Source organism: Theropithecus gelada, chromosome 16 (genome assembly GCF_003255815.1).
Source record: "Theropithecus gelada isolate Dixy chromosome 16, Tgel_1.0, whole genome shotgun sequence".
NCBI lineage: Eukaryota > Metazoa > Chordata > Mammalia > Primates > Cercopithecidae > Theropithecus > Theropithecus gelada.
Window position 1 is genome coordinate 70500959 of NC_037684.1, and position 23047 is coordinate 70524005.

The 23047-nt window shown below is 40.2% G+C and overlaps 1 protein-coding gene across 1 annotated transcript in view; it reads left to right on the forward strand.

Moving 5' to 3' along the window:
* LOC112609845 (protoheme IX farnesyltransferase, mitochondrial) overlaps nt 1-23047 on the forward strand; it is a 140490-nt gene that overhangs the window by 83818 nt on the left and 33625 nt on the right. Inside the window, exon 5 of the mRNA XM_025363005.1 lies at nt 7564-7634. Within this exon, the coding sequence (XP_025218790.1) occupies nt 7564-7634 (71 nt within the window). The remainder of the gene's footprint in view (nt 1-7563; nt 7635-23047) is intronic.

Sequence of the window (23047 nt, forward strand, 5' to 3'; positions counted from 1 at the left end):
TACAAAAGAAAGAGGTTTAATTGGACCTACAGTTCCACATGGCTGGGGAGGTCTCACAATCATGGTGGAAAGTGAAAGGCACATCTTGCATTGCAGCAGGTAAGATAGAGAATGAGAACCAAGCGAAACAGGTTTCCCCTTATCGAACCATCAGATCTTGTGAGGCATATTCACTACCACAAGAACAGTATGGAGGAAATCGCCACCATGATTCAATTCTCTCCCACCAGGTTCCTCCCACAACACGTAGAAATTATGGGAGTACAATTCAAGATGAGATTTGGGTGGGGACACACAGCCAAACCATATCAGGCTGATGTAGGGGTTAGACCTTATGCATTCCTTTGAGTTAAGCAGCCTGTGAGGCTGTTGCCCCAGTATCTAGTGCTGGGCCTGACAAAAGCAGAGCCGTCTGTAAGGGAAGTAGAAGAGAGCAAGAACAACCTGGAATCTGTGAAGACGACCTAAAAATCATCAGAATAAACTAGACCACATGACTGTCTCTTGCCCTTGCCACTTCTAAACATTGGACTTTGATAATGCACATGACCTACAGAAGAGCTTGTATGTTCCCCCAAGGAGCAGCGCACATACTTGGCCCAGGATAATGAGAAGCTGGAAAAGCTCGGGGATCAGCTGCAACCCAAGGATATCTGGCAGGAGCTACAGAAACTGCAGGCCCAGCACTGCTCCAGGCCAACAGTGTGAGCCAACAGATTCACAATTGTGTGTGCTCCACTGTAGTACCTGACCTTATGCCAATTTTCCAAGTGTAAGCATGGCTACTGCTTCATTTCCAACTTCCACATCTCATGTAAGCTTCTTTTGGCCAGCCCTAACCTAAAACTGTACAGAAAGGGAATTCTGGGTAATGTAGTTCTGGATTAACTAAATTGACACAGCACAGAGCCATCACGGTTCACTCTTGTCAACTTGGCAGTCAGATACATCTTTCAGCCATACTAAACTTCCAAATAAGGTGATAGCAGAATCATGTTTTATGCCAAACACAGTAAAACTTTCCCTCTTACAACCAAAAAATCACTAATTTACTCCCCAAAAGAGAATACAAGTCTCTGTTCATCTTTAGGTGCCATTCATTTCTCTTTAAGCTCCTTGATACTGCATAACTTAAATACTGAGGTATGAGTCTAAATACTGTTAACATATTTTACATTAAATGGTAGGAGGATAGGAGAGAGGAATAAAAAGTTTGATTCATATATACAAATACAGTTCTATCAAAATACGAAAAAAGCATTTATAACTGTTCTAGTCCTCATTTCTGCAACTGATCACAGGGTCATTGCTGGTATTTATAACCACTTTCTTCTGATAGCCAGTCCCTATTCTCTTTGTCCTTGGCAAACACTTTGTCCTTACCCCGTAACACAACCAAAACCTGGAAGTGGAGCTTTCATATACTGCTGTGGGAATGAAAAAGTGGCACAACCACTTCGTGAAATAGTTTGACAGTTTCCTAAGTAGTTTAAATACCTCATCTATATGATATATGTGTGTTTAGCTTTGAAAGTGAAAAGCATATGTCCTTACAAAGACTTGCACACAGATGTTCATAGCTGCTTTTCTGTAATAGTTAAAAACTATTAGAAATGTTCAAATATCCATTAACCAGATATCCATCCAAAAACCAAATATCCATCAGCAAGTAAAAGGATGCACAAACTGCGATACAATTGAATATTACTCAGCAATAAAAAGGAATGAACTATTGAAACCCTCCGCAAGATGGTGAATATCAAAAGTTGTTATTTGGAGTGCTAAAAATTCAGACAGAAAGAGTCCCTTTTATTTACATAAAACTCTAGAAAATGCAAGTAATGTACAGGAACACAGAACAATTCAGTGGCTGCCTGAGGACAAGAAACTTGTGAGTTGGGTGGAAGAGGGGGGCTACAGGGAAACATAACAAAACATTTTGGGTTGATTTGAATATATTCAGTACCTTGATTGGTGGGTGTTTCGTGGGTAAATACATAAGTTGAAACTTACCAAATTGAATAGTTTAAATATGTGTAGGTTATTGCATGTCGATTTTACCTTAATAAAGATATAACTGTTAAGAAAAAGAGATTGACTGTAACAATGGATAATCTGTATTTTTATTTACCAACTAGAGTGACATTGCTATGTTGTAAAATTATAAAAGATTTATTCACTTGACCTGCTACTTTTAAATTATGTAATTCTTGATGAGTGTTTGTTCTATTTGCATTATTTTGAATTCACATAAATTGCAACCACACATCTCTTCAGTGGTTCAGACAAGTGCCATGGGGATTGAAAGGAGAGAGGGATAACATTTAAGTCAGAAGTTTAGGCTTCAGTCTAGGTAGTTGAATTTGAACTTAGTGTTAAAAGATGGGTTGGGTTTGTTAAGTGAAGATTCAAGGAACATCAGTCTAATCAATGGATGCAGACATAGGCGAGAAATGAGCAGAAGTGCATGATGTGCTACAGTCCATCACTTACACTGTCTTTTCAGATCCTCATAGTAACTTCAATAGTTAGAGAAATTATTCCTATTTGCAGCTGAGGAAACTAAGGCTTCCAACATAATTTTCTCCAACTTCAGAGTCAGAAACTGGCTGACTCTCCAACTCCCTTGGGCAGTTTGCTCTGTTCCTGAGACAGTGACGAGTGTGACCAGGGGATAAAAATAAAGTAATTGAGAAGCTTGAAAGTAGTGTGAGGGCTGGATTAGGGATAGCCTTTGAATAACTTTCGAAGAATTTGGATTTTTCAGGGTCCGTTGAGAGTGAGCAGTGTGGGGAGTCCATTAAATATTTTTGAGCAAGTAATTTCATTAGGCTTCTATAGTAGTGGCAATAGCAGAGTGAACCAGGAAGGGTAGGTTTGAGACATATTATGAAGTCCAAATAATCAGGATGTGGTGATGAAATGGATATAGTTGGCCAATGCATGGAAGAAATCAGCCGATTCTAAAGATTCTGACATGGGTTATAGAGAAGTCGTATGTTTAACAAAAAAGAATCTGGAGAGGCACTTTGATTTTCATGGGAATGTATGTGTTGAATTCAATTTGAGACACATTGAGTCTGTGATGTTAAAACACCTAAATGAAAAAAAAAAAAAAAAAAAAACCAGCAATCAAGTGACTTTACAAAATTGGAGCCCAGGAGAAAGTCGGGGCTGCACACATAGTGGTTTTATTGAAAGATAGGAGAGTGAGGCCGGGCACCATGGCTCACGCCTGTAATCCCAGCACTTTGGGAGGCCGAGACGGGTGGATCCCAGGGTCAGGAGATCAAGACTATCCTGGCTAATACAGTGAAACCCTGTCTCTACTAAAATATAAAAAAATTAGCCGGGCATGGTAGTGGGTGCCTGTAGTCCCAGCTACTCCGGAGGCTGAGGCAAGAGAATGGCGTGAACCCAGGAGGCGGAGCTCGCAGTGAGCCGAGATCGCGCCACTGCATTCCAGCCTGGGCGATAGTGAGACTCCATCTCCAAAAAAAAAAAAACAAAAAACGATAGGAGAGTGAACACAGAAGGCAAGGGTCTGCACTTTGGGTAAGGCTCATTGTGTTGGGGGGAAAGGGAGATGTTGCTTCCTCTTCATCTCCACTGTCACAGCCCTTGTTCAGGCCCTCATCGTCTCATCTGGGCTTCTTTGCAATGTTTTCTGTCAAAATCATCCTCCAAGTGGCGGTCATAGGGATCAATCCAAAATACACCTCGTACACAGCAGAGTCTTGGCACATTAGCGTGGCACGTGAGACTCTCCGTGACCCTTGTCTACCTCTGGAGCTTCATCACCAGCCATGCAGCAACACTCATGGTAATAGCAAATAAACTAATCTTTAGTGAGCACATTCTGTGTGCCAGGCATCATGCGTATGTACATTATCTTAATCCTTACATCACCTGACAAGTTCTATATTATATGAAGAAATTAGATTTACCCAGGTTGCACAGCCACCATTCAATGGTAAATCTGAATTTTTTTTTTTTTTTTTTGAAACAGAGTCTCGCTCTGTCATCCAGGCTGAAGTGCAGTGGCGTGATCTCAGCTCACTGCAAGCTCTGCCTCCCGGGAAGGTTCACGCCATTCTCCTGCCTCAGCCTCCCAAGTTGCTGGGACTACAGGTGCCTGCCACCACGTCCAACTAATTTTTTGTATTTTTAGTAGAGACGGGGTTTCACCATGTATCCAGGATGGTCTCGATCTCCTGACCTCATGATTTGCCCCCCTCGGCCTCCCAAAGTTCTGGATAGACGTGAGCCACCGTGCCCGGCCTAAATCTGAAATTTAACCTAATTTCTCTAGCTACAAGACTAGGCTCTTAATCGGCCTGCTGTGTTGAACTTCTCCTAGGTACTCCAGCATTTCATCAAAATTCTGCCTCCTACGCATTTGTTCGTGCTTCCTCTGTCTGGAGTGCTTGTCCCTCTTACCCTATACCCTTAACCATCTAGCCCTGCTCAGCCTTTAAGCTTCCCTTAAAGAGTACTTGAGGAAAATCGTCCTTGCCCTTTTCTGTCTCCCTACCTGGGTTCAGAGCCCATTCTCTGTACTCCCATAATCCTTTGCACAACTCTGTCCTCCTACTGCACATGTGATTATAATTAACAGGTTCTCTTATCTCAGTCCTTCTAGTGGATTAGGGGTTGGCAGACATTTTCCACAGAGTGAGACAGTGAACATTCTATGCTTTGTGGGCTATGTGGTCTCTGTTGTAACTACCCAGCCCTGCTGTTCTGTAAAAGCAGCCATAGCAATACTTAGGCAAATGGGTGTAGCTGAATTCCAATAAAACTTTGTTTATAGACACTGAAATTTGACTTTCATATAATTTTCACATGCCACAAGTACTCTTCTTTTAACTTACTTTCCCAGTTATTAAGGAGATATAAAAAGATAGTGGCTTGTGGGTCTTAAAAACAGGTGCAGGCTGGATTTGGCCCATTAGCTATAGTTTGCCAACACCTGCATACTGCATAGAGTAAGAACTTCTTGAAAGCAGGTTCTGAATCTAACTGACTTTGTATCCCCATTGTATGGTGTGTAGTAAACACTAAGGAAATTGTATGGACTGAATAATGAGCCTAAAGAGGAGCATTGAGAGAATGTAGAATTAGGAGAACCCCTTTTAAGTAGTGTGTTCAAGTCAAGGCAGGACTGTTTTCAAAAGGAGGGGAACATTCTAGGCATTTATCCTGTAACAATAATTGCACACATATGCAGATACATGTTTAGGGATGTTTGTCATATAGAATGATGAACAATAACCTACCTGTTCATCTCTACGGGATTGGTTTTATGGTATATCCATTAAGTGGAATATGCTGCAGTTGATAAAAACTGCAGCTGCCACAGTTTCTTCCAACAGAAACCAATTCAAAAAAGCCACCTGTAGAGTGAACACTGCCATTTCCTAATCTGGGGTCTTCTCATGCAGCCATGGCCTCAGGCAATGCAGGTGAGGCAATGCAGACTCCTGACATTTAGTTTCTTACTCTGACTACAGCCACACACACAGGAACCCAGGTGCAGCAGTGCCCAGGAAGCTCTGAAAACTCAGGCTTGGTATACAGCTCCTTTTGCAATGCATGTAAAATGCTTAACATGTATAGCCCATTCTTTGTAAAGGTTAGCCATCAAGAGAAGAATATCTAGTATTCTTACAATTATAGATAATATATGCTCGCTTAATGCTGTGGGGATAGTGGTGGTTATCATTATTGGTATGCAGTTTTCTTTTAAAGGTCTGAGAATCACAGGTAGCTGACCATTGGTTAAATGAGCTGTAACTGGATGGTCAGTATGCCCCAAGTGTGAGGGACTAGGGCTAGTAGATACTTAATATGAATGACAGGGAATCCTCACTGTGCGTAACACTCAAGAGTGTTGTGAGTGAAGTGACTATAGTAATGTGAAAGGAATGAGAAAGAAAAAAGTAAATAATCATACTGGAAAATATCATTGTGTTTAGGAATATCAAGACATTGTAAAAAAATTAAAAGTGGACAGTCTGTAGTATAGGATACAGGGAAAGGAAATGTATGTCAAAGTTTTTTTGAAAATTAAAGGGAACACAACTTACCAGATGTCCCAAACTTACAGGGATAAATTCTACATTTCTCAAATAGTTCAGAATAAATTTTCTTTCATTTTTAACCTATACTTCTTAGCAAATCATACTAGATGACTTGTAAAAGTACAATAAAATACAATGTTACTTATTCGTCTTTTTAGCACTAGTGTTTACTTTTTTCTAACATTTATAGAACACATATCGAGTACAACACACTCTACAAAGAGCTATGATTCATACAGACATTAGTAAGACATGATTCCTGTCACTCAAATCTAGTCAGACCAGGAATTTCTGAAATCTGTTGTTTATGTTTCTCTTGAAAAAAAAATTTTGTGGTCAAATAAATTTGGGGAACACTGCCTAAAGTAAGGTTAATTAGGTTTCTTCACTTTGGGATTTCTCAGAGATTTTATTGTACTAATATGGTTTGACCATAGAGTCAGTCATTCTTCCTGGAGCAACTCCAGGGACAGTGAGGGAACATAGCTGGGGAAATACTGACTTCAGCCTTCCATTGAATTATTGTTTCATCTGTTGATTTGGTTCTAGCCCATTGAGTCAAAGATATTCTTAAATAATAACCTGATCAGCACATTTTTTGAGTATTCTGTTTTAGCAAAAAAGGAGACAAGTAAGAGACATTAATAATAAATTTAAGAACATACTGTACAGTTTGTCAAGGCTTTGGAAAATTAGTTTTGATAATCCCTTGGGCCTTGTCTTTTAATAGGTAAACAATTAAAACTGTACTTCATTATTAGGATGACCATACCAATCTATTGTCCAAGCTAGGATGCTTTCAGAATGAAAGAGGTTTCTGTTAATGATGCTGGCACCAAGATGTGAATTAGAACTATCCTGGGCAGAACAGGATGGTTACCTTCATCACAGTATATCCTCAATTTCATCTGAGATCTTAATTATGTCAGCCCTGGTTCTTGACATCAGTAGTCCATTCCCCAGGGTCAGTTGATTCTTGGTTGAGTCACAGGCTTTGGGTTGTGTGAAAGATTCTGAAATCATTTACAGCGCTAATGCTTCAAACCTGAAACTATACAAGTGACCCTTGAGTGACACGGGTTTGAACTGTGTGGGTCTACTTATACATGGATTTATTTCAATCAACGCAGACTGCAGGATGTGAAACTCGAATATAGAGAGGGGCCACCTTTTCTCATAGGCGGGCTTGGAGGGCCTACTGCGGGAGTTGAGTGTGTGTGGATTTGGTTATCCACACATGGGGGATCCTAGAGCCAATCGTCTGCATTGTATGTTTAACAAGTGATTTTCAAAGTGGATAAAAGTAGATATTCCTGGCACCTAGTGCAAATTATTTTCTTTTTTAATTTTTCTTCAAGAAGTGCCAGAGTATTGATTTATACTATCAAAATTAAAATGAAGTTTACTATAGAAAAAATGTTCAGTACTAAAGCAGAAGAAAGGAATTGTTTTATAGTTAATGTTGTCTGTCTTTTTACAGTTTTTTGAGGTGCCATTTGACTCAAACATGAATAGGACAAAGAACAGACCGCTGGTTCGTGGACAGATCAGGTAAAATCATGAACACAAGTGTCTTCCACATTATAAAGCATTCATTTGCTTGTTCATCTGAGTCATTTCCCACTATTTTGCTTTGAGCTGTGAAGTGAAAATAAAATACCCACAAAGGAACAAATTGATATGGAAATGCAGTACTTTCCACCTCTAACCAAAATGTTTTATAAAGCACTTGAGATGGATGTAAGAATGGCAGGGTTTTTTTTTATGGTAGTAACTTATGTGATAGATTTTTTTTGTTAATTCTACTTTGAGACATAGACTTTCATTTGTAGTGGCTGAAGATGAAAACGTTGCATTAACGCAAATGATTTGCAGACAAATCCATCTAGGGTCTCAGAAGAAGGATGTCTGAAATCTTACTTTTTCAGATAAACTGATAATGCTGTTGTATGCCAAGTAAAGCACTGCCTCCATCACTCTCCACCAATTTCAATTAAGTAGAACTAAAAGGCATATAAATATTTTAATATCACTAATGCTTAATAATTAAACATTTTACTTCCTGGAGACCTCTAAACTGGCATTTAAAAACTTTTTTTTTAACCTAATATATATTACAAGCCTAGAAGAATAAAAAGGGCTAAATGGTTTATACTGACTGTGATAAATCACTGGATTCTCTCTTCACGTTTCTAGGCAATGCCCTCATGGAGCTTAAAATTTATTGTGGTAACACTTGTGAATCAAATGATCACACATATTTAGGTAAAACAATAAAGGAAGCAAATGTATATGCAGTCAGATTAATCTATGCAAAAATGATCTTTAATATTATCTGGTTTTAGACATTTCTCAATGAATTTATTAAAAAGGGCAATAGAACCAGATGAAAAGATGTAAGAACAAAAAACTCACATCTACTGATATTTTATTTCCTTTTTCTGAAATATAAACAAAGGTATATGCTGTGTTTGAGGTTTAGAAACTGTCAAAAATACTTTTATTTGGGTAGATCTGTTTTAGAGGGGAAAATGCAAAGTCTGTAACCTATCTCAAGAGCTAAAAGCTGCTGTTGCCCCTGGTAATGCTTTGGAATTTCTGTTCAGTCGTTTTTCCTCAGTGAAATTATACCCTCCTTTAGAACCAAGGAAGTCTAGGAATAGGCCCAGCAAGTAGTCTTTAAGGATAATCAGATAAAGGCTCATCATTTTAAACAGCCCATCTTTACTTTGTCCAGCCCATCTTACTTTGTGGTGGAAGCACAACCTGTTAGTACTCAGGAGGGAGCACTGGGGCCTTAGCTGTTGTAATTGGCAACACTCTCCTTTTAAAGGGGGTTTGGATCATGATCCCAAAAGACACAGTCCCAAATATTGAAGTCCCAAAAGATCAAAATTCCTAAAGTCTTGAATCCCTAGTGTCCAAAGTCCCGCAAATTCCAATCACAGGATAGTAAAATCATGTTAGGTGGAACTATCACTTTATTTTTATCTTTATTTAAAGCTTAAGTATGGTTTAAGGAGATGCATATGGATGCCAGGTTGACAAGGGGTGAACTTGTGGACTTCATTATAGGTGTCAACTTGACTAGATTGAAGAATACCTAGAAACCAGGGAAAGCATTATTTTGGGTGTGTCTGTGAGGGTATTTCCGGAGGAGAATAGTGTGTGAATCTGAGTAGATAGGGAAGATTTGCCCTCAGTGTTGGTGGGTAACATCCAGTTGGCTGGAGGCTGGAAGAAAACATAAAGAGAGCCAATTGGTGTCTCTGTAAGAGCAGGGACAGACTTATCTTCCGCTGCCTTAGATATCAGAATGCCAGGCTTGCTGGCCTTTGGACTCTAGGACATACACCAGGAGCCCCCTGGGTCCTGAGGCTTTCAGCCTGAGCTGAAAAGCTCCTAGGGTCATTGATATCCTAGGGTCTTCAGTTTACAGATGGCCTGTCGTGGGACTTCTCAGCCACCATAATTGCATGAGCCAATTCCCCTTAACAAATCCCCTCTCATATATCTATATACACATCCTATTGGTTCTGTATCCCTGTAGAACTCTGACTAATACAGATTTGCCACTGGGGAAGCCAAAGATTATTCCTTCTTACTGTATTTCTTACAACACAGTGGAAGAGATCTGTGATATTGTTCCCTCTGAAAAAGACTGTGATAAGTTAAGTGTATGAGGCTACCTAATGGTGAAAGATAAACATTTTCAAGCTAATTATTATTGGTGCTTTGAAAGCAGAAAATTGCTTAATTGCAACAGCTAGCAATAACCAGACTTTCAAATGGATAGCATATACTTACAAAATTTGTAGACCACAACCACTTTCAGAATACAAGTGTAGTGAGTGTTTCGAAGATCATAGAAGTGAAAATACTGGCAAAAAATACAGGAAATCTTCCCTGTCAAATTATTCTGTCATGTACAACTTCTGCCCCTTCACACGTAACACCATGTTTGCCTTCAAAAAATGCCCTTCATCAGAGAATAAAAGGAATTCAACAAGCCCAGGGACCTTCTGAACCAAAGACACTTGCTGATATTGAAGTTCCTCTAGTGTCACAAAAAACCATTAAATGGTGACCTGTTCTTGATTAGTGATTTGACTGTCAAAGAAGACAGACTTCTTATATTTACCACTCAGTCTAATGTAGAAAAATCAGCACATGCTTCACGTTGGCTTATGGATGGCACTTTCAAAACTATCCCCACTTTTTTTTTTAATCAACTATATAGAATTTATGCCCCTGTTGGATCCACAAATTCTAGAAATTATTCCCTCCTTTATGTATTAATGACTGGAAAATGTGAAGCAGTTTATAAACACTTAAAATTTGGAAGACTTTGCAAAAGAAAATGGATTGTAATCGGATCCTCAAACACAGATACAGAGTTAGGTGCAATCAAGGCATCTAAAGTGAATTTCAAGATGTTACCAATAAAGTGTATTTTTTCCATTCAGCCCAATGCATTTGGCGGAAAATTCAGATGAGCGGGTTGGCTACACAATTTGGCAACACTGAAAACCGAAAACCTCACTTTAAAAATACATTATTTGCCTGCATTGGCATTCCTTCCAACTTATGACATTCCAGGAGCTTTTAATAAATTAAAGCTGCATTTGCCTGAAGAAACCAGTAAAGTTACTGACTGGTTTGAAAATAATTATGTGCATGTTAGGATAAGATGACACGAAATGGTGCTGCTCTTCGATCACCAGTATTGTTTCCACCAAATTTATGTTCTGTATATGGGTGCATGTGGAATGGATTTCCTTTTACCCAAAATAACATAGAAGCATGGCATAAGATGGGAAAATTTATTTATTTATTTATCTATTTAGAGACAGAGTCTCACTCTCTTGCCCAGGCTGGAGTGCAGTGGCGTGATCTTGGCTCACTGCAACCTCCACCTCCCAGGTTCAAGTGATTCCCCTCCCTCGGCCTCCCAAGTGGTTGGGACTACAGGTGTGTGCCACCACACCTGGCTAATTTTTTGGTATTTTTGTAGAGACGGGGTTTTGCCATGTTGGCCAGGCTGGTCTTGAACTCCTGACCTCAAGCGATCTGCCTGGCTTGGCCTCCCAAAGTGCTGGGATTACAGGCATGAGCCACTGTGCCCAGCCGGGAAAATTTAATAAGGAATGCTCATGTCAGTTTGTATCAAATCATAGAAGAGTTTCAAAAAGATCAGAACCACATTGAAAATGAATGTGAATGTATTCTCCAAGGAGAGCCGTGTCTTAAAAGAAAAAAAGCAGCTATTCATCGTGATGCAAGAAATCAAGATATGGGTAATGATTATGAAAGTCGGCCTGCTCTAATGGACTGTCTGTGTTCAATTGCTCATAATCTATCCCTGTAATACTCTTTCATTTGTCTAATTTTCTTTTTTAGTTTTTTTCTTTCTCTTCAGTTTTTTTCACCATTTTAAATTGTTGGCATTGTTTTTACAATTCACTATGCTGTGTATTTCATCTTCACATCATTTCCAATTCTGGAGGTGTAGATTGTGTAAGACCTTTTAGAGTTCTAATTCAATTTGTGCGTTTTTTGCAAACCTGACTCCACAAAGAGCATTATCACAAGTTTGACTTTGTGTATTAGCATTGTGCATGGATGTAAAAACACTGACAGTTCCTCAACAAATGGAAAGATGTCCTTTTTATCCATCTGTGTTTGTGAAAGATAGAAGTTCTCAAGATCTTGGCTCTGGGGACTGCGTATGTGGTGGTGGTGACCCATCATGGTTTTTGAGCAGTCTTGTGAAAAGACTTAGGTTGTTTGTCATGGCATTTCAGAGGAACACAGTTTTACTGCTGGCTGCACACCATCACCATTCATAGTGATACAGATTTATACATTTCCTTTGACCTCTTTTCTTTATGAATAAGGTTTGTCTGCTTTTAACTGTTATGCCCATGTGACTGTCATTAGTATACCTGAGTGTTTATGCTTGCACAAATGAATATGTTATTATTGCCTATTTTATTGTGTAAAGTGGCTTATAAAGTGTTCTATCATGTTTTTGTATGTTTCTCAAATTCCCTTTCAAAAATGTACAGAGATATCTTTTAAAGAATTTTTAAATTATTTTTTCCAGAATTATATTTTCAGGATTTTGATCTTTTGGGATTTTAGACTTTAAGGATTTTGATTTTTCAAGATTTCAACATTTGGGATTATGGCGTTCTGTTGAGGAAAATAAACAACGGGTTTCTAAGGTATCCCTTTGTTCAAGTCATAGACAAAATGGCAAAGAATAGATCCCAGTGAGAACCATTTAGAGTATGTGGCCTTGAAGCAAGTGAGGAACAAGAAGCCATTGGCCAGACATTATAGCCCAAAGATGTATCTCTAGCTATTCAGCTAGATCCAGAGATTAAATTGAGTCAGTGAAAGAAAGAAGAGAAGGTGTCATTTTTACGTGTATATCAGGTGATTAGGATCAAAGAGATCACGTAGGGAAAGTGTTCTCCCACATAGCATGATTGTAAAATGGGCTGAAGGTCAAATGGGTTTGCCCAGGACAGTCCTGGTTTGCCCCCACAGAATTATTGATAACGTCCCGTTTCCCTTTCAACAATGCCCAGTTTGGATGATAACAATAATGCCACACTGTACAGAGGGAAATATGATTCTGATGCTCACAGAATTTCCTTATTTCTGAGGCTGTTTCATGCAAATTGGCATTGCTTATTTTGCTTAGAAGAGAAAAACATATAAATGTAAAGTATAATGTCTCTAAATTATTATAGTTTCCAGGTATGCAGGCATACCTGATTTTATTGCACTTTGCTTTATTATGCTTCACAGATACTACATTTTTTACAAATTGAAGGTCTGTGGCAAGCCTGCAGCAGACAAGTCTGTTGGTGCCATTTCTCCAGCAGCACATGGTCACTTTGTGTCTCTGTGTCACACTTTCAGAATTCATACAATATTTCAAGCTTTTTGTTATTATTATATCTGGCATGGTGATCTGTGATCAGTGGTGTTTGATGTTACTATTGTAATTGTTTTGGGACACCACCAACTCTGCCTGTAGAAGACAGCAAACTTAATCGATAAGTGGTTGTGTGTGTTTTGACTGCTTCACCAACTGGCAGTTTCCCCATCTCTCCCCTGCTCCTTGGACCTCCTTCTTCCCTGAGAACCAACAATATTGAAATTAGCCCAATTAATAACCCTACAATAGCCTTGTGTGTAGAAGTGAAAGGAAAAATTGCATGTCTCTCACTTTAAGTCAAAAGCTAGAAACGATTAAGCTTAATGAGGAAGGTGGCATGTTGAAAGCTGAGATAGGCTGAAGGCTAGGCGTCTGGCCCCAAACAGCCAAGTTGTGAATGTAAAGGACAAGTTATTGGAGGAAATTAAAAGTGCTACTTCAGTGAATACACAAATGATAAGAAAGTGAAACAGTCTTATTGCTGATATGAAGAATGTTTTAGTGATCTGGCTAGCTCTAAGCAGCCACAGCATTACCTCACACGAAAGCCTAATCCAAAGCAAGGCCCTAACTCTCTTCAGTTTTATGAAGGCTAAGAGAGGTGAGGAAACTGCAGAAGAAACGTTTGAAACTGGCAGGGATTGGTTCATGAGGTTTAAGAAAATAAGCCATCTTCAAAACAAAAAGTGCAAGGTGAAGCAGCAAGTGCTAATGGAGAAGCTGCAGCAAGTTATCCAGAATATCTAGCTATAAGTTCATTGATGAACGTGGCCACACTAAACAATAGAGTTTTCATATCGACAAAACAACCCTCTGTTGGAAGAAGATGCCATCTAGGACTTCGATAGCTAGAGGGGAGAAGTTAATGCCTGGCTTCAAAACTTCAAAGGATAGGCTAACTCTCTCATTAGAGGCTAAGGCTGATGCTGTCTTTAGGTTGAAGCCAGTGCTCATTTACCATTCCAAAAATCCTAAGACTCTTAAGAGTTACACTAAATCTACTCTGCCTGTACTCTATAAATGGAAAAACAAAGCCTGGATACCAGTACATCTGTTTACAACATGGTTTACTGAATATTTTGAAACCTATTGCTCAGAGGAAAAGATTGCCTGCAAAGTATTACTGCTTATTGACAATGCACCTGGTCACCCAAGAGCTCTGATGGAGATATACAAGGAAACTAATGTTTTCATGCCTGCCAACATAACATCCATTCTGCAGCCCTGGATCAAAGAGTCATTTCGACTTTTTTTTTGTTTTTTGTTTTGTTTTTTTTTTTTGTTTTGAGACAGTCTCCCTCTGTCACTCAGGCTGGAGTACAGTGGTGCAATCTCTGCTCACTACAACCTCCACCTCCCGGGTTCAAGCGATTCTCCTGCCTCAGCCTCCTGAGTAGCTGGGATTACAGGCATGCGCCACCACCCCTGGCTAATTTGTGTGGGTGTGTCTGTATTTTTAGTAGAGATGGGGTTTCACCGTGTCGGTCAGGCTGGTCTCGAACTCTGGACCTTGTGATCTGCCCACCTTGGCCTCCCAAAGTGCTGGGATTACAACCATGATTGACTTTTTAGTTTTATTTAAGAAATACATTTTGTAAGGCTGTTCCCATAGATCGTGATTCCTCCGTTGGATCTGGGCAAAGCAAATTTAAAACTGTCTGGAAAGGATCCACCATTCTACATGCCACGAAAAACATTCATGATTCAGGGAGGAGGTTAAAATGTCAACATTAACAGGGGTTTGAAAAAAGTTGCTTCCAACTCTAATGTATGACATTGGGGAGTTTAATACTTCAGTGGAGGCAGATATGAAAGAAATAGCAAGAGAATGAGAATTAGAAGTAGACCCTAAAGGTGTGACTGGATTGCTGCAATCTCATGATAAAACTTGAACACATGAAGAATTGCTTCTTATGGATGAGTAAAGAAAGTGGTTTCTTGAGACCTAATGTATTTCTGACGAAGATGCTGTGAACATTGTTGAAATGAAAACAAAGGATTTAAAATTTTTTATTAACTTGATAGATAAAGCAGTGTCAGAGTTTGAGAGGACTAATTCCAATTTTGAAAGAAGTTCTACTGTGGGTAAATTGCTATCAAATAGCATTGCACTCTGTAGAAAAATCTTTCATGAAATGGAGAGTCAATCAGTTGGGCAGTGTATTAGTTCATTTTCACACTGATATAAAGAACTACTGAGACTGGGTCATTTATAAAGAAAAGAGATTTAATTGACTCACAATTCCACATGGCTGGGGAGGCCTCAGGAAATTTACAGTCATAGTAGAAGGTGAAGCAGAAGCAAGCACCTTCCTACATGGTAGCAGGAGACAGAAAAGCAAAGGGAGAACTGCCACAAACTTTTAAACCATCAGATCTTGTGAGAACTCCCTATCATGAGAACAGCATAGGGGAAACCACACCCATGATCCAACCACCACCTCCCAGCAGGTCCCTCCCTCGACATGTGAGAATTACAATTTCAGATGAGATTTGGCAGGGACACAGAGCCAAACCGTATCATTCCACCCCTGGCTCCTCCCAAATCTCATGTCCTTCTCACATTGCAATACACATTCATGCCTTCCCAATAGTCCCTCAAAGTCTTAACTCATTCCAGCATTAACTCAAAAGTCCAAGTCCAAAGTCCCATCTGAGACAAGGGAAATCCCTTTCACCTATGAGCCTATAAAATCAAAAACAAGTTAGTTACCCACAAGATACAATGAGGGTACAGGCATTGGCTAAACGCTCCCATTCCAAGTGGGAGAAATTGGCCAAAACAAAGGGGCTGCAGGCCCCATGCATGTCCGAAACCCAAAAGGACAATCATTAAATCTTGAAGCTCCAAAATAATTTCCTTTGACTCCATGTCTCACATCTAGGGCACACTGTTGCAAGAATTGGGCTCCCAAGGCCTTGGGCAGTTCTGCTTCTGTGGCTTTTCAGGGTACAGCCCTCATGACTGCTTTCACGGGCTACCCTTGAGTGCCTGTGGCTTTTCCAGGCACACGGTGCAAGCTGTCAGTGGATCTACCATTCTGAGGTCTGGAGGATAGTAGCTGTCTTCTCACAGCTCCACTAGGCAGTGCTCCAGTGAGGACTCTGTATGGAGGCTCTGCCCTGGCAGAGGTTCTCCATGAGGGCTCAGCCCTTGCATGCAGCAGACTTCTGCCTGGACATCCAGGCATTTCCATACTCTGAAATCTAGGCAGAGGCTCCCGAAGCCCAACTGTTGTCTTCTGTGCACCTGCAGGCCCAACACCATGTGGAAGCAACCAAGGCTTGGGGCTTGCACCTTCTGAAGGCATAGCTTGAGCTGTACCTTCGCTCTTTTTAGCCACAGCTAGAGCTGGAACGGCTGGGACACAGGGCTGTACAGAAGCTGTACAGAGCAGCAGGGCCCTGGCCTCAGCCCATGAAGCCATTTTTCACTCCTATGCCTCTGGGCCTGTGATGGGAGGGGCTGCAGCAAAGATCTCTGGAATACTCTGGAGAGATTTTTCCCATTCTCTTGGCAATTAACATTCTGCTCTTCATTCTTATGCAAATTTCTACAGGCAGCTTGAATTTCTCTGCAGAAAATGAGTTTTTCTTTTCTACCACATGGTCAGGCTGTAAATCTTTCAAACTTTTACATTCTGCCTACCTTTTAAACGTAAGTTCTAACTTCAGACCATCTATTTGTGAATGCATATGACTGTACACCTTCAGAAAAAATCAGGTCACCTCTTGAATGCTTTGCTGCTTAGAAATTTCTTCTGCCAGGTATCCTAAATCATCTCTCTCAAGTTCAAAGTTCCACAGATCTCTAGGGCAGGGGCATAATATCTCTTTGCTAAAGCATAGCAAGAGTTACCTTTACTCCAATTCCCAATAATTTCCCTGTCACCATCTGAGACCACCTTAGCCTGGACTTCATTGTCCATATCACTGTCAGCATTTTGGTTAAAACCATTCAACAAGTCTCCAGGAAGTTCCAAACATTCCTACATCTTCCTGTCTTTTTCTGAGCCCTTCAAACTTTTCCAACCTCTGCCCACTACCCAGCTCCAAAGTCGCTTCCACATTTTCAGGTATCTTCATAACAGCACCCCACTCCTGGTACCAATTTTCTGTATTAGTCCATTTTCACACTGCTATAAAGAACTACCTGAGACTGGGTCATTTATAAAGAAAAGACATTTAATTGACTCACAGTTCCACATGGCTGGGGAGGCCATATGGACAAACAAACTGACTTGTTTGAACATTTCTGGCAAATCGTTCTGGCTATAATGATTGTTGTAATGGGGGAATTAGATTTAGAGCCTCCTTTTATTCTCTGGCAAAGAACACACCTTAGAGTTCATATGTCACATATTAGGGACTCACATTGAAGGGTGAATCCTTTGGTTTGGATGTGGTTTGTTTGTCCTCACCAAAACTTGTGTTGAAAGTTGATCCCTGATGTGTTGGTGTTGGGAGGTAGGGCCTAGTGGGAGGTGTTTGGGTTATGGGATCAGATTCTTCATGAATGGCTTGGTGCTATTGTCATGGTGAATCCGTTCTTGCTCTCAGGAGACTGGATTAGTTCTCATAGGAATGGATTAGTCTCTGAGAGAGTGGGTTGCCATAAAGCAGGATGCCCTCAGGTTTTCCCATTTGTACATGTCTGCTTCCCTGTTGACCTTCTTTGCTGTATTTTGATGCTGTGTGAAAGCTCTCACCAGAAGCCAGAGCCATGCCCTTGAACTTCACAGCCTACAGAACAGTGAGCTAAGTAACTTCTTTTTTTTTATAAATTACCCAGTCTCAGGTATTGTTTTATAGCAACATGAAATGGACTAATATAGTGAGTAAACCCACTTTACAAGTTGAGTCTGCAAACTCAGTCATGCAATTAAGGAAAATGTCAGAGAAGTTTAACCTCTTAATAGAAAGATTAAATATTATCCAGTTTTAACTTGGTGACTGGAAAAAGCCAATTAGCAATTTTACAAATTTTTATGTAATAAATAACATGTGAGTCTTCGGGCATTCTTCATATGATGATCATGGTCTAATGAAAAGTGTTACTTAACTGACTCTAAGCATGACAAGTCATTTAATTAATCTCTCCACATTACTGCTTCCTCATGTGTAAAGAACAATCATAATGGCTAACCTAGGCCAGGTGCATGGTTCACTCCTGTAATTTCAACACTTTGGGAGGCAAAGGTGGGCAGACCACGTGAGGCCAGGAGTTTGAGACCAGCCTGAGCAACATAGTGGGACCCTGTTTTTACAAAAAAAAAAAAAAATTAAAATTAGCTGTGCATGGTGGCACGCTCCTGTCATCACAGCTACTTGGAGACTGAGGCGGGAGAATTGCTTGAGCTCTGGATTTGGAGGTTGCAGTGAGCTATGATTGCACCACTGCACTCCAGCCTGGGGAACAGAATGAGACCCTGTCTCAGGGAAAAGAAAAATCCTAACCTGTTCATCTCATAACATTATTATGGATATAATAATAAGATCACTAAAATCATGTAAATAAAAGTACGTTGTTAGGGAAGAGGTTTAAAGCTGTAGAGAAATGTTGAGTTGTTTACAGAATTTGAATGTCTTTTTAAAATTTGCTTTAAAATATACTTGTCAGCTAATAACATAAAAAAGAAATTCAAGTTATTTTCAAAGGATGGGGAGGAGTAAGCAAAAACACTTGCTGAATAAGTGAACTCAGAGTGAAAACTGTATGTTTCCATTATGATTAAGTTGGTAGGCAAAAACACTCAGTGGGAAGTAGAGTGGCGGGTTATTGAAACTTTCCCTCATACTATCATCATCAGAACACTTTTGTGGAGAGTGTTGTCTCTGTAGAAAAGGGTGCTAGTTCCTAAGGTTGCAGAGAGGTGAATAACATGGTCTTCATTCTCTTGGAATCACGTCGAGGAGATGGCAACACACGTGCATTAAAAGGACACTAAGTGTTGTCAAAGGTGCATTTCACTCAACAAATGTGTTTTTTTAATGCACACGCCAGCCGGGCATGGTGCTCGACCCTAGAGGCGCAGTGGTGATGAAGACACACTTCTGTGTCTTGTGGGATTCTGAGTCATGAAGCATCTCATGTGTGTAACGTGCTAAATACCACAGACAGGCCCACTGTGACGTGGGAGCACAAAGAGGAGTATCTGCCTCAAACTGAGGAGGACAAGGATTACTTCTCAGGGAATGAGTCTCGAAGCTGAGAACCAGAGGATGAGTAAGAAATAAGCCATTCTGCCTGTTCCCTGCTGAGCTCTTGTTTCTGTTCCTTCCTCCTCCACCTACTCTAGTTTGGTGGTCCTTAACCTCCTTCTCATCTCACTTCCCTGCATTTACTACACTCCACACTGTCTGCACCTCCAGCCCAGATTGCTTTTCTGAGCCTAGTTCCTTTGAAAATCTATTGGGCTGCCCTGCAGGCAGCTCACATTTTGTATGTTTTACCCCAATTCACTTTCGTTCCCAAATCTTTTTCCTTAATACCTTAATTTATGTTCCAAAGTCAGGCACCTATAAAGCCATCCTAGACACTCTTTTTGTTACCCCTTCATCTGATTACTCAACAAATTGTGTCTTTTCAACCCCCTGGTTTCCCTGGAATCTATGCCCTCTCACCTCAGTGCTTTAGCTTCAGACCATCATCAGTTTTGCGTGGGTTATTACAGCACATCCCAGCTGATATCTCCGCCTTCTTCCTAACCCTCCTTCCATCTGTCTTCCACTCAGCTGGCAGATAGGTCTCCTGTGAGTGATCACTCTCTCTTTCACCAAACATATTCAAGACAAAATACATATCTTTCCTGTGGTGAAAAGTACTGCAATAAACATGAGTACAGGTATCTTTTTGATTTATATTGATTTCTTTCCTTTTGGGTAGATAGTAGTGGGATTGCTGGATCAAATGGTAGTTCTATTTTTAGTTCTTTGGGAGATCGCCATACTATTTTCCATAGAGGCTATACTAATTTACATGCCCATCAACAGTGTGTAAGAGTTCCCTTTTCTCTGCATCCTCATCAACATCTTCATTTTTTGTCTTTTTATAATAACAATAGCTATTCTGACTGGGGTAAAATGATATCTCATTGTGGTTTTAATTTGCATTCCTCTGATGATTAGTGATGTTGAGCATTTTTTTGTGTACATTTTGGCTATTCGTATGTCTTCTTTTTTTCTTTTTCTTTTTTTTTTTTTTTTTTTTTTTTTTGAGACAGGTCCTGCTCTGTTACCCAGGCTGGAGTGCAGTGGCAGGACTATGGCTCACTGCACCCTCAACCTCCGGAACTCATGATCCTCCCACCTCAGCCTCCCAAGTAGCTGGAATTACAGGTGCCAGTCGCTGGGCCTAGGTAATTTTTTTTACTTTCTGTGGCTGGTCTCGAACTCCTGGGCTCAAACGTTTCTCCTCCCTCAGCCTCCTGAAGTGCTGGGATTACAAGTGCGAGCCAGCACACCCAGCTAATTTTTTTTAAAACTTTTTGTAGACACAGGGTCTCATTATGTCGCCCAGGCTGGTCTCAAACTCCTGGCCTCAAGTGATCTTTCCATCTTGGCCTCCCAAAGTGCTGGGATTACAGGCATGAACTACCATGTATGTCTTCTTTCGAAAAATGTCATGTCATTTGCCCACATTTCCATGGCATTATTTGTTTGTTTTTACTATTGAGCTGTCTGAATTCCTTGTACATTCTGGGTATTAACACTGTCGCATGAACACTTTTAGGCACCATTGTCAATACTGTATTACAGAGGGGAACAAAACGGACAAAATTCTCGCTGTCGTGGAGCTTGCATGCTAGCCATTATATCTGGCAGGTAGCTAATGCTTAATAACGGATGGATGGACAGGTGGATGGATGATAGAGAAAGAAATGACCTCCCAGGTGGGAGAAATACAGAAGTAAAGATACCAAAGAAGGAATACATGGCATCTGCTGTCAAGGCGATGAGAAGGTTATTAGGACAGGAGTGGAGAATGAGTAAAGAGACAAAATGAACATCAAGATAGAGAGACAGGCTGTAGACCTTGATGGACAAATACACTTTGGATAGGTAGAGAATGAAGCAAAGACCATATCAGGCAAGATGAACATGGTGAGCAAAGGTGCAAAGACGGGAGTGCAAAATATATGTGTAAGGATAAAAACAGGCAACCCGGCCAGCGGTGGAGGGAAGAATGTGTATAGGAGAATTGTGAGGAAGTTAAACTGGGAAGAGGTTAAGGAAAATGTACGGACCAGACTACACTGTGAGGGCTGTTCTGTGGGAATTGGACCTTGGTCCATGTTGTTCTGGAGCTCCTAACTAGTACATAATAAGGCAAGAGAGAGAAAGAAAAGGCACATACATGGGAAAGAAATGAAATTCTTTTCACAAAGTGATTGTTTATATGGAAAATTCAAAGGAATCTACAGAAAAGCTACCAGCAGTAATTAGTAAATCTAGCACGGGTAAAGGATACAAGGTCAGTATACCAAAATCAGCTGTGGAATTCCACTTCCAGCATGGCAACATGGGCTGCTCCCCAGTGAAACTGGGCTCGGCAAAGGACTCTTCGATAAAACACAAAAGCCACAAACCATGCAAGAAAAGTAGATAAACTGTACTTCATCAAAATTAAAAACTTCTGCTCTTCAGAAGACACTTAAAATGAAAATATAAGCCACAGAGTAGGAGATGACATTTGTAAAATACAGACATGGTAAAGAACTCATGTCCAGAATACAGAAAGAAGTCTTAAACTCATTAAGAAAACCACCTTAAAAGTAGACAAAAGGGGCTGGGCACAGTGACTCACACCTGTAATCCTAGCCCTTTAGGAGGCCGAAGCAGGAGGATTGCTTGAGCCCAGGAGTTTGAGACCAGTCTGTGCAATATAGTGAGACCTCATCTTTACAAAATTTTTTTTAAAAATTAGACAGGTATGGTGGCATGTGCCTGTAGTCCCAACTACTTGGGAGGCTGAGGAGGGAGGATCACTCAAGCCCAGGAAGCAGACATTGCAGTCAGCTAAGATCACACTGGTGCACTCTAGTCTGGGTGACAGAGCAAGACCTTGTCTCAAAAAAAAAAAAAAAAAAAAAAAGTGCGTAAAAGATTTAGATAGGCCCTACTCCAAAGATGAAATACAGATGTTAAATAAGCAAAAGATTTTCAGCGTCAGTAATCATTAGGGGAAATGCAAATTAAAAACACAATGAGATACCACTACACACCGATTAGCATAATTAACATTTATTAAAAGCAACAATACAGTGCTGACAAGGGTGTGGAATACCTGAAGCTCTCATATATTGCTAGTGTGAATGCAGAATGGTACAATCAATTCAGAGAACAGTTTGGCAGATTTCAATAAATTTAAACAAAATTTACCATACAATCCCACTCCTGTGTATGTGTGGACACATGTCCATACAAAGATCTGTACATGAATATTAGCTTAAATATCACTAAAGACAACCTAAACATCCCTCAGCTGGTGAATGGATAAACAAATTACGGCTGAAATACTACTTAGAAATAAAAAGGAACAAACCACTGGTACATGCAGTGACACGGGTGTGTTTCAAAAGCACTATGTTAAGTGAAAGAAGACAGAGACAAAAGACGACGTGCCGTATGATGCTATTTATGTGACATTTCAGAAAGCCAAAACTAGGCACAGAAGTAAGGTCAGTGGTTACCAGGAACTGGGGGGTGACAGGAGGGAACTGGCTACAGAGGGGCATAAGAAACTGTTTGAAAAGATAAATTTATATGTTCTATATCTTGATTGTGGTAGTGGTTATGCTGTGTTTACCTTTTTTTTTTTTTTTAACTCAGAACTAACGGTACACTTGAAATTGGTAAATTTGTATATGAAAAATTAGAGTCTGTTTTAGACTAGATTTTTCAGAGCACTTGGTTTTTCCTTGGGGAATAGAATGCTATAGTTTGTAGAACATAAGATTTTGGGGTCCGACTGCCTGGAATCAAAGCCTAGCTCCTCTGCCTGCTTCACCAT